Raw genomic sequence first — 17541 nt, forward strand, 5'->3', positions numbered from 1 at the left:
GTGGGGAAGGCAGGGATTTTGAGGGGCGGTGATCTTTGGTTTCGATCACCCCTGCTGGATTTCATTTTTCAGAAAGAAGGAGTGGAGTGTTTACAACACTGATCATCAGTCTCTGTCCCTGCACGTCACATCCCTCGCATCCTAAAAGCACCAGAGAGCAGAGCTGCATGCCTGCATGGCCCGGTGAGGCCACCCTCCTATTCTTGGATAAAACTGCTTCACAGGCTTAAATAGTTATAGAATGGAATTTTTTTTTTGAAAAACACTCTAATGGTGTTAAATACAGTTCCGACTACCAGCTACAATATCAAAAAATGATATCCATGCTTGTCAAGGTATGGGAAAACTGAAACTCTGATAGTAGTGGGAGGTAGAGGAAAATATAAATTGTTAAAGCCTTTTTAGGGTACAAAATGTTACCATGTGCTTATTACTCAAACCAGGCTCTCCACTTCTTGGAATCTGGCCTAGAGAAATACATAAAAGGATGTCCTTCGCAGCGTTGTTCCTAATGGCAAAAATATCCATCAACAGAAGAAAGTTTAAGTAAATCGTGTACATCTGTTCTAATGCGAAAAGAGCTCCACGTCATATTGTTGAATGAAGACAACTCTTTGCATGAAAAATAAAACGCGTGCATGTCTCGGTACCTGTGTGCACATTAACCTGACGAAAACAATCTGGAGGACATGCACCAGACTGTCGAGAGGGGGTGTTCTTCAAATGGGGTGACCTAACAGAGACACGTGAGTAAAATGGTTCTTTTAAAACTTGATGTATTTCATGATTATATATACAAAGGTGTTTTTAAATTTGAATATGCATATATTTATGAGGACAATTAAGACATTTTTAAAAAGAACACAGGTAATATAAGCTTTTAAATTTTGTAACCTTAATTAGTTCCTTCCCTTAGTATTTCAGGGAAGATCAAACCATTTTCCAGACAGGGATTTGATACCACTTTATAGTGTTAATGAGATTAGGTATAAGCATTGCTAACTCTATTTCAGGAATTCCACTAAAAAAATAGGGTTTCGGTTTTAGTTTGTTGCTTCTGCAAGAAACTGAAATTACCTCTATTCTGCTAGACACTAAATGACTTGGTAACTGCCCTTCCTTTTTAGATGCAAGTGAATCAAATAATTCCCTGTTTTTATGGCCATCTTAGTCTCACAATCTTTTAGTCATTAATAAACATATTCTTCTTGTGGCCCAAACTTGCTTTCAATCACATCACCAATGGAAGTAAGAGCCTTCTACTTTCTCAATGCGCAAAGTACAGAGTTACTGTACCCAGTGCCATCAGCCATGCATTTGCTCTTCATTTCTGAGTTTGCTAACCTTCCTTTGTCCACTGTGCAAATCCTCTTAGGAGGGAGCCTACCTGAGTCTACTTCGGTTATTACTTCTCCCTAAATTACTGCCCCTGGGCTACAAAATCTGGTTGGTTTAAATCCTTTATATTAGTTTTCCTGGTGCAAAAAGATAGTCCGAATGCCATCTATTTAAATATTTTAAAAATCTCCCCAAATATAATATAAGAATTTTATCTCTTTATATCCCTCTATTTCCTCAATACACATCTTCCTCTTATGGCCTTCTGTCTACCTCTGGACCACTGCCTTCTCACCTGTAGTACCCTTCCTTCTCTGCATCCTCTTAAACTCATTTTCACTGTATTCATCTCTCATGGAACAATTTTTTACCATTGAGGAAACACAACCTACTTATATAGACATAGTGAAACTTGTTAATCAAAACTTTATGCATTTGCTATTCGATCATCTAAAAATCTTTCCCATATGGTAGCCACCAGCCACACATGGCTATTTAAGATAAATTTAAATTAATTTAAATAATATTAGCTTAATACTCAGTTTCTGTTTCTCACTAACCACATTTCAAATGCTCAATATCCAAGTGTAGCCAGTGTCTGTGGTGCTGGACAGCACAGACATACAATGTTTACATCATTGCAGAGAGTTCTATTGGACAGCCCTGATGTAGTTCCTGATTCAACTTTAATAGTACCCACACCCTTGAGAAATTCAGAAGTTTAATAGCAGAAAAAAAACAGGGGGCATAGGTAAACATGGCTCACCTCCTCACACAGCCCCATCAAAATTACAACTAAAATATAGAACCATCACTCAGAACCATCAGAAATCAAGTTGAGTGGAAGTCTGACAACTATGGGATTAAAGAAACCACATCCATCCAGACTGGTAGAAGGGGTAGAGATATGGAACAGGCTGGTCCCACATGCACATGTGGTGGATAAAAATTTGGGAGTTATGTCTCAGGAGTAGGGAATCCCAGCTCCACACCAGGCTCCCTGGCTGAGGATTCCAGTGCCAGGAAGATAAGTCCCCATAATTTCTGACTACAAAAACCAATGGGGATTGAGTCAGTAAAATAAACTTCTGGAGTCCCAAGAAGCTCCTCTTAAAGAACCCACACACAGACTTACTCAGATTCACTCTTCATGAGCTCCAGCACTGGGGTAGCAGCTCAAAAGGCACCAGTGCCAGACAGGAAGGAACTGAAGTGTTCAACATTAAGGCAGGAAAGACGGTTTTCTCCCAGACAGAAAGTCAGGCAGAGGCCATTGTCCATTTTCTGAGCCCTTCCCCCAGAAAGCCACAGAGCCACAGGACTGGTAGGCTGTTGCCACATCTGGGGCTCCATCAATCCAGCTAACAAGGTTTACCCCATCTTAGAGATCCCCTGAAACTCTGTCCCTCCCAACTTATAGGCCCAAACTGTTAACCATGACTCTTCCCTATGAATGGCTTGTCTTGGCTCATGCTTCGCCACTTCCTAAATCTTCTCAAACAAGCAACAGCCAGCCTCAGTAAACCTCCAGCCCCTGCACCTCTTGCTAAGTGGCCACAGGGCCAGCACTAGCAGCATCCAGCTTAGATTCACAGCTTGACTTCACCTGGGAATCTCCAAGCTCAGCACAAGTAGCAGCCATCTCAGACTGCTTTATAGCTCATGCAGGTGACCTTGGGCAGAACACAGGTAGGGGCTGACCCTGGGCTGCACTCCTCAGGAAACCCCAGGGCCTGTGTACCCAGTGGACAGCTACAGACCATGTTAGAGTACCAACATCCTGCCCATGCAAAGGTGATCCTCCATGGAGGGGGGAGGTTTGTGGTCAGTGGTCACAGTCAGTCCTTGCAGCTGACTGGCCTGGCTAAATCCTTCCTATTGACCTACCAACAGCAATCAAGGCTCAACTACAAAAGGAGGGTGTACTCAGCCCACACAAAGGGTGCATTTCCAGTACCCAACTTAGGTGATAGGGGAGGCTGTGCAACTGGACCTTACAGGACACCTATTACATTAGATCACATTCCAAAACAGGAGTCATAGCACCTCTACCTAATACATAGAAACAAACACAGGGAGGCTGCTAAAATGAGAAAAAGAAACATGGCCCAAATGAAAGAACAGATAAAAACTCCAGAAAAAGAGCTAAACAAAATGGAGAGAAGCAATATATCAGATGCAAAGTTCAAAACACTGGTTATAAGGATGCTCAAGGAACTTAGTGAGGACACAACAGTATAAAAAAGATACAGTCAGAAATGAAGGTACAGTAATTGAGATAAAGAACAATTTACAGGGAAACAACAGTAAAGTGAATGAAATCAAATGAGAATCAAATCAATGATTTGGAACATAAGAAACAAAAAAAACAACCAATCAGAAAGAATCCCCCAAAATGAGAATAGTGTAAGCAGCCTCTGGGGCAACTTCAAGAGTTCCCAAGTTCAACAAGTATAAACATTCACATTATATGGCTGCCAGAAGGAGAAGAGAAAGAGCAGTTAAATTGGAAATCTGTTTTAAAAAAATGAAAGAACACTTCCCTAATATGGTAAAGGAAATAGACATGCAAGTCCAGGAAGCACAGAGAGTCCCAAACAAGATGCATGCATAGAGGCTCACTCCAAGATACATCATAATTAAAACCAAAGGTTAAAGATAAAGAGAATTTTAAATGCAGCAAGAGAAAAGAAGTTAGTTACCTACAGGGGAGTTCCCATTAGGCTGTCAGCGATTTCTCAAAAGAAACCTTGCAGGCTAGAAGTGATTGGCAAGAAATATCCAAAGTCATGAAAAGCAGGGACCTACAGCCAAGATTGTTCTACCCAGCAAAGCTATCATTTACAATTGAAGGGCAGATAAAAAGCTTCCCAGACAAGAAAAAACTAAAGGAGTTCATCATCGCCAAACCATTATTGTATGAAATGTTATACTTATTTAAGAAAAAGATCAAAACTATGAACAATAAAATGGCAATAAATATATACCTATCAGCAATTGAATTTAAAGAACAAACTAAGCAAACAAGAAGACAGAGACAGAATCATGGATATGGAGAGTGTTTTGATGGTTGCCAGTGGGAAGGGAGAGGGAGAATGGGTAAAGAGGTAAGGGGATTAAAAAATACAAATTGACAGTCACAGAATAACCATGGGAATGTAAAATACAGTGTAGGAAGTGGAGTGGCCAAAGAACATACATGCATGACCCATGGACATGAATCATGGTGTGGGGATTGCCTGAGGGAGTGGGAGGTTCTGGGTAGAGGGTGGCAAAGGTGAAAAACTGGGACAACTGTAGTAGCATAATCAATAAAACATAATTCTAAAAAAAGAGGAAAAAAGAAAAAACAGGATCATGGAAAAAGCAGAAAACATATTAATAAATGAAAGTACCAACAAATTAACCAAGAATAAAAATAAATAAATAAATTTCCCAACTAAACAAATTTTCTATAAATTTTTCCATTTTTATTTAACAATCCAGTAAGAATCTCTTCCTAAACATTACATACACTGGCTGGATTATAACATTTTTTGATTCTGAAGTAATCTATAGATTTTTAAAACCATTCTTTAAAAAGAACACTTATGAAGCAGCCAACTTACTCCTCATTTAGTTATAAACAAGTTGAAAAGCTTGGATGAATAGAGATGTAAGAATGGTTTCAACTGCTGTAAAGCCCTCTGAATGGCCAGCCAATCTTACATCCTCCAGGAGTGACAAGGGAGCCATCTTACCATGCGCCAAGCATCTACTCATCCCACAGCCGGCTTGGCTCTCACTCCCCCATGAAATCTGCCTGAAATCATCCACTCCCTGCACACAGCAGCCCAGAGTTAACCTCTCCCAGCTCTGTCCAACTACCATCTCCTCTGCATACTTTCACACTGTGCCCGTCTCCACGTTCTAGTCACCTACCACATGTCTATCCTGCCTGTAGGGCTAGAAGCTCCTTGGGGGCAAGAAAGAGATGGACTCTTATTTTTATTCGCAGCACCTAGCACTGTGTTTGACACAGAGAATGCCTTCAACAAATATGTATTAAAGTGAGCTGAGCAAATAGGGCTCAAACCTGCTTTTCACTCTACTCTGATTTCAAAGTCTTGCTGTTGGGGATATGTGAGGTGTAATCAATGTAATCTACTTTTGTCACTGTCTACACTTAATTACAAGACATTTTAATTAGTTTCAAATGTTAGCAAGAGCTATTACAGGCTATGATCTATTTGGCTACTGGAAGCTTATCTCTATTTGCTTTCTTGACTAGTAGCTTCCTGATTTCTTGGGGGAAACAAAAAGAGTTTCTTTGGCCCCAAACAGACTAGTTAATGAGTTCCCCAAGTGAAATCAAGAATGCTGTTTAATCCGAATTCTTTAATATTTTTTGAAATATACAAATAAAATCACTGAATAATGAGATTTAATGAGTCAAAAGACAACAGTATTGTCAATATTTAAAACTTAGATAAAAATTCACTCTCTAAAGTATATCCAAGAAAATGTCAATTGGTTTTTGTTCCTAAGAAACTTAACTTTATAAAATGGGCAAGCGCCTAGATTTCAAAAGGGAATCCCAAATATGTCATGTATTGTTGAAATATCCTTAGTTCACATGTATGTGCTTTTTAAAGCAAAATTCTAATAATCTTGATTGAAAGTCTGACATTAGCAATCAAAATTTAAGATACAATTACTCAACACTAAATGCAAACCGTGAAATTCAAGACAATGGTTTCCCGACCAGGAAATATATGGCTCCTTTTGGTTAATATCAAGAAAGTCAGCTGGATTTTTTTCCCCTCTAGGTTGGGTTGGGAACGTAATGGTTCTTTTGCTTTTCACCTCCCCTTTGAATATTAATAGAATATCACACTTCACAACATTTATGTTGAAAGACAGAAGAAACACTATCTCTGAATTTGTTGAGGGACTTGTAGAACAATTTTGTAATTCTTCTTCATTTAGAACACTACCCTCGAGATTACATTTGTATAGAGATTTTGAATTTCTAAAAGCATGCATAGGCATTTTCACATTTAATGCAACTTGTTCATATACATGATTAGCTCAATTATTCAGGCAACATCTGCTCAGTTTACATATTACCCATGACATTTCCCTGCCTTCTTGCTTTCTTTCTGGCTTTGTACTAAATTTGATTACTTTTTTTTCTCACTAGCTTTGTACTAGTGACAAAGGAGAAAAGAAGATAAGGAGGGGAAATTCAGGCTGATCATATTTTAAAATTTACAGAAGTCTTTTAGAAAGAAATGACTGAGAATATTAAAACTGCTAGCTACAATAAGGCTTTCATGAGTAGAGGTTTTTAAGTGATTTAAATTATTTCAATGTTTGTGATTTACTCAAATACCCTTATATCTACAACTTGCAATTGATAACATGATTTTATAGTCATTATTTCCTTCATCTAGGCCTGTGAGGTAGGGGTATTATTCCCATCTTTATAGGTGAGAAAACAGGAATATGGGCAAAGTTGATCTGTTCAAGCAGAGGCCAGGATTAGAGGCCAAGTCATTTGATCCAAGCTGAGCACCCGTTCCCTGAAGTCGGCGTGTGTCAGACTTTAGGAGGCTTGTAAAACGCAGATGGGGCTGAAGTTTCTGATTTGGCAGGTCTGGGGTGGGGCCTGAGAATGTGCATTCCTTAAAAAAGGTGTGACAGATTCTGCTCCTGCTGCCGGTGGTCTGCAGACCACAGCTTGAGAACCACAGCTGCCCCCCTCAGCTCTCTCCACATCCCACGGAGATAGGAAGCACATCAGAGCAGGGAAAGTCTCCTTGATGGGGTGTTGCCCTGTCTCTCATGGCCAGCTGGCCCCAGTCAAGGTGCCTGCAGCACATCAAAAAAGTCAGCTTCTGTTTTACTCATGGTACAATATTAAGAAAACAACAGATCACTGAAGTGAAATGCACAACTAAGAAACCTTTTTGCATAGGGTCAGTTTGATCCTTTGTCTCTTCTAAGCACTGAATTTAGTAGGTGAGACACAGAGGCATAGGACAGTAAGTAAAACTGTCCCCAAGTCCCTGTCCTCTCCCCAAATACACAATATCACCATTGGTGTCCATCAGTGCTACCCCAGCTTTGTGAAGGGTGACTGATTTGCTCTGACTCCTTAGAAATAAATGGCTGTCCTTTCATCGTCCACCCCAAATAATTTCCTTGAGTCCTCCCTTCCTTTGCATTGCAAAATATATCCCTTAAAATCGGCATTATTCTGTTTATTTTTTTTTCAGACTACTCAATAATGTAGATGTTATGCTTTTTGAGAAAAATGGCCAGATTGTGACGCCCCGGACAGTTAATTAGCTGGAGAATCAAGATCATGCGAATCACAACATTCTATGTTACATCCATCTGATGAAAATATAATTGCTGCAAGAAATGGATTACTGACAGTTTGTGAATGTTTAACGTCATGGTCTTACCTATGCACACTAGATCCATAAAACCATACATTCCATAGCAGATTTGAAAAAGGATGTCCTTCCTCTGCCACACTGCATAGGGGCTGAAGGCTGACCAGAGGAGCCAGGTCACACTCGCTATTAAGAACAGGGATCCTAGGATTACAGCAATCATCTGAACTTTCTCAACCAGTGTTATAGAAATGCTTTGCCACTAAAAGAAAAACAGAGGCATGTAAGAAAAAAAGGTGCTGTGTTTAGTTTTAAAAAGAAAAAAAACATTTTTATCTCCATGTTTCTCTTTGTAATTTTAGACCCTTTTCAATCTGATTGGCCCCCAAATGAGTTTTTCCATTTCATCCAGGCTATACAAAATAGACAAGGAGATAAATATTAAAGAATTGCCTTAATTTTATTCTTTTCAGTACTTCACCATTCTACAAATTTAGTCTAGTTTTACTCTAGAACACAGTACTGAGTGTGAATGGCTGAGGAGTATTTAGTACCTGGGAATCACATTATCGTCTTTCCGCATGCATAGAACTAAAAACATTCTGAAGAAACATGGTGAGGACTCCTCTATTTGGAATTTTATTTTGCTCTTAACAGATACAGCTACTGCAAAAGAGGGAATTTCTTATTTTGTGAGAAAATGTGAAAAACAAATAATTAGGTTATATAAGAACAAAAGTGAAAAAGCTATTTAAGGTAAAATACTAGAATAATTATAAGGGAACTATAAAATTATATATCATCTGTTACTGGTACTTCTCATGTAGTCAGATGTTACTGACTTTTAATTATCTATAAGGTAATCCATGAAGCCATTTTTGTCAAGATTTAGAATTTGTACACAAATGGAGCACCTTTGAAACTCATAAACTGTATAAAGCACACTCTATTCAATGGGGAAAGTAATCTGAGACAATGTACAGTACAAATGATCAAAAACCTTTCAAGGGTGCTATCAACTTGAGAGAATTAATTAGTCATGTTCACACTTTTGCCTGGTGGAACAAAACTAAATCACTATATGGTATTCCAGCAATGAAACTCAAAACCACCTGTAGATTCTCATTCTGCGTGAAAGAGTTCCAACTGTTGCAACATATGGCTTGTCAGAAGAATTCCTAAACAGTTTAAATAACCTTTAAAAACCAATGAGCTGAAGCAGACCAGCGTCTATTGGGTGAATCTGGAATTCTCTTAAACTCTTTACTTACCTGAAGTCTGAATGTGTGCATCCACACATGGCTAGTCTATCACCACCCACACTGCCCTCTCTGCCTCTCATTGTCACTCAGTCTTTTTCATCATAAATAATTCACATATAGTATTTAAGCATGCATTTGGCCATGCATATTCATGGACCACCTTAAATTCTACATTTAGGAAAGACTAAATATCAATATGCATTTGAAATATTTCATTCTCTAGAGTCATTTATTTTTCTTTTAAAAACAGAACCAAATGACAAAGTTTGGTGGAAATTCTATAAGAAAGATATTTCTAATCATTTTAATACAAAGATTCATTTGCTAAAAAATGGTTCTTGCTTTCACAATTCTGGATGAATAATAATTAAACTAGTCAACATTATTTTATCATTACCAATCAATCAATGTTGTATTTCAAGTTGGCTTTTCACTAACTTCCTGACATAGCTTTAAACACATGAATTTCAAACTGCTAGGCATCTGAACTTCAAACCATTTTAAACTGGTGTTACCAAACAAGTGTGGAGTATCACTGTCTGCTGTTCTTGTCTAGTGTTGATGCTCACTAACATCTGCATTAAGTACAACTACATGGTAGGCAATATAGAAAATGGCTTTCAACTAGCATCCATCCTATATGGGTGCTACCATGTCTGCATGCATTAGGATACTCCCCATCGATTTATTAATCACATCAGATGAAAACAAAGCATACTTTTAAATCCACGAGGCAGCGGTGTTTGCCAGTAATCCTTTATGTTCCAGATTCATCCATAATTTTAGTGGACTTAAATTTGGACAGCTCAATATTGTATGGTTAATTATATTTAGCTTCAATTAGTCTTACTAATTAATTGACCCAAGACTGCCTGCATGCCAATTCAGTAACAAATGGTGGCCAGAGGCCCTACCAGACCCTTGGATTTGGGTGAAGTGGTGGGGATCGTTTGATGTGGCTGTGATGTCTCCTGAGACACAGGAAATTGTGGCGGCTCTCAGAAGTAGCATGACTCACAGTTAGCATGATGGCAAAGGGGGTGGGAGGGGTGCTCAGGTGGCAGCCTTTTGACACATGGATGAATAATAATTATCATCCATGAGACTTAACTGTTCCTTAGCGGAAAAAGTGAATAACTAAAGGGACAGACCTCCTAGGAATAAGCAGCATTGTGCTTCACACTTAGTGTGATAGCAAATTTTAAATGGTTTAAAATTCAAATACTTGGCAGTTTGGAATAAATGTGGTCAGAATTATGTCAGAAAGCAAAGAAATTAAAAATGCAGTTACAGTACACTAGGAAGTTTAATTATGTACTATTATCATAAACAGTTTTTCTTTGTGGATATAAGGATTTGAAATTTTTGAAGCCTATTTTTAAAAAAGGATAAACTATTCAAGTCTGTAATGAGCTTACTGAAATTTTTCATTTTGTATCTCTTCACTAACTATGCAGATCTGCCTAAAAGTGCATCGATGTTCTTCATAAACCAGTGAACCTTAAAATTAACACCATTTCACTAAATGCCTAATAAGAACCAACCATTATTGAAACCGAAATTATTAAACCAATTATGAGCATAGGCATTTCCCTTTGAACACTGATAGTACCTTGGTAATTTCTTTGCCCACTAGACACTGATCTTTCTTCTTTTTGCCATTACGTGCAGTAAGTGGGATGTGTTCACATTCTTCCCCCAGGAAAACAATGTGGCTTTCCACCACTAGGAAACATCCACCTAGCATCCTTGCCCCGGAAGGCACACATTGTCTACAGGCTCAGCCTCAAGGAGCTGTGCTAATGGACCATTAGGTTGGGCAATAAAAATAGAAGATGAGCCTCTCGGGACTTCTGTCTTTACCCAATGGGATCCAAGGCCTGGATTTCAGTTTGTGAGACATTTCTAAATCTTAAACAACATTTGTCAACTGCTGAACTCATTTTCTCTCCTAAAATTTGATATATAAGAATGTATGTATACAATACTTTTTTCACTTAAATTTCTTCCCGAGATTGGAAAGGGAAACAATAGAAAAATAACCAGATTGGCTTTAAATAATTGCTATTATTTTATTTCTTTCCATAACATTTAGGTATGTGTTTATACTTTTACACCCCTGAAAAATCCAATTTTATATAACCTATGGGATCTCGCCAAGTTAGACCAGTCAGCTCCTCTTTTGGAAGTTTGTCCTCATTTAGTGGACTGTAATTTAATGACCCTAGCCTACATTTATATAGGGCTAATACATACCAGGTACTTTTCTAAGAGGTTACCTGTATTAACTAACTTAAGCCCCAGGATAACTCTATCAGGAAGGTACTATTATAATCCCCATGTCGTAAATAAGTAAATTGAGGTAGAAAGGTTAAACAATTTGCCCGAGGTGAAACACCTAGTGAGAACTACAAACTGAGATATAAACCCAGGAAGTCTGGCTCCTAGGTCCACACTCTTAATCTTTATACTATGCTGTGTAATACCACCACCAAGCTCTAATTAATTGCATATTCCCTGTCATTTCTGAGCCACAGCAATTTTCCTGATAAAAGCTTTGAGTCTTTCCTCCCCGAATCTACTGAAATAGCTTTCCAGCTGGACTTCTAGCTGTGAATCATTCCCTGATCCTCTATGTAATTCCTTAGGCCACGTTCCTAATGAGAGGAAAACCACCCCTGCTGGGCTGGACTCTAAATTCTGTCAAGGACGGTTAAGTGTTTGCTCCAGCACATATACCCAGTGCCTGGCGCATAACTGTTGCAGGAAAGATGAAAGAAAGGATAGAGTGGTATTACCGAAAAAAGAGGAAAGATGGGGGAAGGAAGTTGAAAGAAAGGAAGGGAGGAAAAAGGGTAGGAGGAGAGAGAAGGAGAGGCACACTCCTCAATGTCGCTTCATCTGACTTCTCTGTATTCTCCCAAATGCTGTACACTTTTACCTTTGGCCCCTCTCTGCTTCAGAGCATGTTCCCTCCTCAGCGTGCAATGCCCTTCTTCTCTTTTTTCCCATCCATCCCTAAAAGGCCCTAATGCCATCTGAAGCCATCCGCCTCATGCTGCTCCTCTTCTAAGCAGAACCCCTCTTTCTGGCCCCCCGTAATCCAATGTCTATACTCCTGTTTAGTTTAGATTTCTTTCTCACTTGGACCCCAGGTAAGTGTTTATCTCCCTGCTGTCCACGGACTACAGGTCTCATAACAGCAGAAGTGGAGTCTCGTCTCCCTTTACGTACACCAAAGAGCTGAACACACTGCTGGTGCTCAGGAAGACTGCACAAAGAGCCCCAAATGACACAATGATCACCTTGAATTAAAGCTTCTTGCTTTGAATGCAAGATATACATCTCCACTGTGAAAGCTGTGTTCCAAGCACCAGTGAAGGGGGGTGGGGGGAGGGTCCTAAGAGAGACACCCTTTTCACTAGAGTTAAGGAACCCACAACCAAAAATCTTACATAACAAACCTTGTTACTCCTTTACCACCCAAGCCCAAACTTCGTTTAGATTCCTCATGAATAAGCAACCCAAACTTCAGTGTCTTTGTTCTGTCACTTCTTCACAAATTTATTGTTTCTTGGCCTACAAAGTATAAAAAGCTGCTCATTCATCATTCTGAAAGTATCATTTTTGATCTCCCGTGTGCACATATTAAATTAGTTTTTCTCCTGTTAATCTGGTCTTTTTCAATTTTGTTAGTCCACCCATGAGAACTCAAGAGAGGCAGAAGGGGAGAATTCTCCCCCTCCCTGACAACACCAAGTAAATGCTTTGAATACACAGTATCCTGACTTTAGTTCCATCATCTATCTGACTGCCAGAGTAACATTCTCTCCTCACCCATTCTAGTACTACTTACCGGATAAAGCTGCACCTGTGTCCAAACCACCAGTAAGCAGGGTAGTGAGAATTTAAACTTAGATCTGTTTCCAAAGCATATGTTTTTTTTCTAAAATGCCTTTCTCTCTGTCCAGACATCATTATACCTATCTAAAAGGTAGTTGTAGGGGTGGAAAATAGCCAACTATGAAAAGCAGCTCAGCAGAAGTGCCAACTAAATCTGATCCATGTAGCTTTCCAAATGGCATCCTCAAGTATTTCTTGAATCTGAAAGTTGCAGTTTGTTAAATGAGTATAAACATATAGAAGAGAATCTCAAAGAATTATTTCTTTTAAATTTTAATGAAGTTTGGATGGAATTAAATAAACTCCCATTGGAAATTAGTTAACATTCTCTTTATACTGTTCCCAGATGCACCAAGTAAGGGCCACCAGTCATAAAAAGATACAGACAACGTGCATGGCCCAGAGCTGAGTATCGTCCTGTGTGAGGGGCCATGCTACTGTGGCACTCTTCATGGGGAGTTAGATGCCTGCTCTAGCCCTTACCCAGGCTGCTCTGAAACCATGGTGAAACTTGTTGCCCCTACCAGTGAAATCCCACTAATCAACACAGGTCTATTACTGCCTTCAGAGTAGAAGGAGTAGAAGAAAAAGCTAAGAAGTTTCTTCAAAGAAATGATGGGACCCTAAGCCAAGGTAAGACCAAGAGTTAACCCTTGTAAAAATCTATTTCAACCAGCAAGTTAAGAACTGAAGAAAGGCCTAACTCAATGAGCCTCCTGCAAGCTATTTAGAAGCTGTACCTGTCATCCCATTGTCTGAAAGAGTTAGTATACCTTCTCAGTTTAGAATTCAGTTTCCTCCTGAACGTAACAAATGCTCACAGAGAACAAGACGGAACTCAGAGAAAGTAGATTCATTCAGTGTGCATTAAATCATTCCATCTAAAGTACTCTTTCATCTTTGTTTGTACGAGAAAGGCCAGATATGAATCATAAACTAATAGATTTGTAGCACGATGATTTATAGTGCACAGGTGACAGGTGGGATTACTCACCAGTGTCACGGGAGAGAACACCTGCTCTGAACAAGTGTCCTCTTCAGTAAAATGAATTTAACTAAAACCTATTTTTAATCATCTTTAGATGGTTTTTAAATTGAACCACTAAAGTTGGGATTTGAAATGTTGGCTGGAAAGATCTCAATGTATAATCAATTTGACATGTGGAAACAACACTCAATTAATTATATTCCCACTCTTTGTAGAACTGTATTTATAGGCTGCATATTAAAAGTGATTTTATGGTTTGGTATGGGTCTTCTCTGATAGAAAAACATCTTCAGCCTGGCTGGTGTGGCTCAGTGGCTTGAGCCGGACTGAGAACCTAAGGGTCACCAATTCAATTCCCAGTAAGGGCACATGCCTGGGTTCGGACCAGATCCCCAGTGGGGGGTATGTTTGAGAAACGTTGATATTTCTCTCCTTCTCTATCTCCCTCCCTTCCCCTCTCTAAAAATAAATAAACAAAACTTTTTTAAAAAGAAAGGAAAAATATCTTCATAAACTTACCACAGCTGAGATAAATGTCAGGTGTTAGAAATTTACTTTGCCTCTAAAAAAGGTGAAATCTAAACAGCCTAAAGAAAACAATTAGGAAAACATAAAACTGCTTCTTTAAAATATTACTAAAATTGATAAAATTCTAGCAAGAATAACCAAGAAATGAAAGAGGAGATACAGTCACTGATCCTATAGATAAAAATAGTAAGGAAATTTCATGCACAACTTAATCACAATTAACTCAACATTATCAATAAAATAAACATTTTTGAAAACATAACTTATCAAAACTGACTCAAGAAGAAATAGAATTCATGAATAACCCTATATAAAGTAAATTGAATTTTTAATCAAAAATCTTTCACAAACAAATGAACAAACACCTCTAGGACAAGATGGTTTCACTGGAGAATTTTATGAAACATTTAGAATATACAATATTAATCTTATGTAAACTCTTTCAGAAAATTAAGGGCAGAAAAGTTCCCAATTCATTTTATGAGGCCAGCAAAAACATGATATCAAAACTTAACAAAAACATGAGAAAATTAAAATTGTAGACAAATATCCTTTATGAGCACAGATTTTTAAAAAATCTCTAAGAACATTAGCAAAATCAAATCCAGCAATATATAAAGGAGTGGAGTTTATCCTAGGAATGCAAGGTGACTATAACATTCAAGTGTCAATCAATTAAATTGACCTTATCAACCAACTAAAAAAAGTCTCTCAATAGATTTGGTACAATTACAACTAATTATCCATTCATGATAAAAACTACAAACAGAGAAAAAAGTTCTTAACTGAAAAAAAAGTGTCTACAAAATACTTAAAGCTAAAGTAATACATAATTACGGTGAAAAAAAATACCTCTGCACCCTATTCAAGACCAGGAACTAGACAAAAATATCTACCCTTATTCCTCCTATTCAATACTGAACTGGATGTCCTATTCAAGGCAATAGGCAAAAATAAAATAATAACAAGTATAAAGTTTGTAAAGGAAGAAGTATGAAATTGTCTCTATTTGTAGATGACATAATCTATGTAAAAAAATCTTACGAAATTGACAAGAAAACCTCATAAACCAGAGAATTTAGCAAAACCTCAAAATATAAGGTCAATAAACAAATGTCAATTGTATTTAAATGCCAGCAGCAAAAAGATGGAAAATAAAATTACAAAACATTACTATCAATATATAAAAAAACACCATAAATCCAAAATTACATATGATCAAGTTTTTTTAAAAAATCATCTATGAATCATTGCTAAAAAAACCCTAAAGACCTAAACTGACACTTAAGGATTTGAAGGCACAGTATTGTCCAGACAACCATTCTCCCCAAATTTAACTTCTACACTTAAAATAGAAAACAGTACCAGAAAAACAAAAGTTTCTTATCATTGTTTACATTATTGAAAAAGAAACTACTCCTTTAGAGTAATCATCAATTAATTGACATTATCAACTGAAGTCTAACTCACAGTGATTACAATTTCCACAAGAATTAGGCAAAAGGAAGACCTCTGCACTACTTCCTCATGGGCAAGAACCTTTACTAGAGCTCCCTTTGCTACTTGTAATGAATATCCTTTGGAGGACAGTGTCTTGGCCATAGATCATTGCTTTATTTCATTAAAATGCCTGGAACTAGATCATGTGACCAACAGAAATGCAGAGAGGTGGGTGGGCAGCTCCCCATGTGTGCTAAGGGAAGCTATGAGGGATTCACCTCATTGCACACAACTCAGAACATCAACAATTTTTTTCTCCAGAAACCTGGAAATTCCAAGAGGTTTCACAAGCCATGTTTCATAACTTTGGAAATGTACTCAATATGGGTTGGACCTCAAGGTGAGGGTCATCTTGTAGGATTAGTGTCCAGGGCTGTTGACCTGGGCCCTAGAATTAAAAGAGAGAAATTGTCTTCTTCCAGAAAGGAAGTCCCTGGGTGGAGAGGAGCTCTTAGAACACTTCATTCCAGCACTGAGATTCTTCCCAGGTTTCCCCACGACAATGGGTTCTACTGGGGTGGACACATGAATAACCTGTGACTTTAGAGCCTGAAAAATAAAGTCCTGGAGGAATTCAAACAAAGGTGAAACTGGCCTGAGGCCACTTGGGCAACAAAGGGACTGAGAATCCAGGCATACGCCAAAGTGGCTAGACAAGCCTGTAAAGTCTGAAAATGCAATTCCAGGAGGGGAGGAAACTGATCCAAAGTGGAGGTTTGATCACTAAGTGAGAAGCGAGACTAGCAGAGCCCAGGGACATGGAGTAGGAGGGATGCTAAATGCGTGAGGCATCTGTGGATGGCCAGGAACCAGGACACTAACCAAAAGAGTGAGATGGGCCTTGTAAAGAAACATCTGTCCAGAAAACCCTTGCCAACAAAAGCTGTCTTTTATTACCCAGATGCCCCAGCGTGGAGATAGGAGACTGAGTCCTGAAGACTACCCGATCTGCTATTTCCAGGTCCACAGGAAGGAGTAGGTCAACTGCAGACAGGTGCCACTGTTTCTTATACAAGACGAGTACCCTTAGTTAGACAATTTCGTCAGAGAAAAACTTCGCAAATGACTGAGTATTAACAAGAAAAACTACTTTTCAAACTGATTAGCAAGCAAGATTAATTCAGCAACTATGGCGTATGGAATCTACATGAGGAACACCAAAGGGCCTGGATCTCATTTAAGAAAAGGCATATCTATTCCTCCATTTGTTTCTCCAGAACTACCATGTCTTGTTTCTCAATGTAATTTCTTGTTCACATGTATTGATTATGATAGATTTTCATATACTTGTCAAGGCCTTTCTGGTCCACATTTAGCAGTCCAAAGCTGAACTATAAAAACATTTTAGCTCTACAGTGTTCAAGAGCTTGTGTGGCCTTTTTCCCTCTGCATGTTAATTATTTCTTCTAACAAAAGCAGGTGCTGTCCATTATTCCAAATCAAGGACATTGGCCCAAGTACCAACTGTCTAATAGAGTTACTCTTAGTAACTAGACTTTGCCCCATATGAATTTAATGTGTGTCTACATATAATGCATTTTGGTTTCATTACTCTCCTCAATATTTGGTATTAATTATGCTTAAACACAGTCATCCCAGGGGATCTCTATCTAGTAATTACTAGGTGGTCATAATCCTA

General features: G+C 38.4%; 1 protein-coding gene across 1 annotated transcript in view; it reads right to left on the reverse strand.

The window, feature by feature from the left end:
- The window catches only part of MARCHF11 (membrane associated ring-CH-type finger 11), a 91782-nt gene that overhangs the window by 16549 nt on the left and 57692 nt on the right, over positions 1 to 17541 (reverse strand). Inside the window, exon 3 of the mRNA XM_045848309.1 lies at positions 7791 to 7983. Within this exon, the coding sequence (XP_045704265.1) occupies positions 7791 to 7983 (193 nt within the window). The remainder of the gene's footprint in view (positions 1 to 7790; positions 7984 to 17541) is intronic.

The sequence above is a fragment of the Phyllostomus hastatus genome, unplaced genomic scaffold (genome assembly GCF_019186645.2).
Source record: "Phyllostomus hastatus isolate PE091 unplaced genomic scaffold, TTU_PhHast_1.1 phas_contig_58, whole genome shotgun sequence".
Taxonomy (NCBI): Eukaryota; Metazoa; Chordata; class Mammalia; order Chiroptera; family Phyllostomidae; genus Phyllostomus; species Phyllostomus hastatus.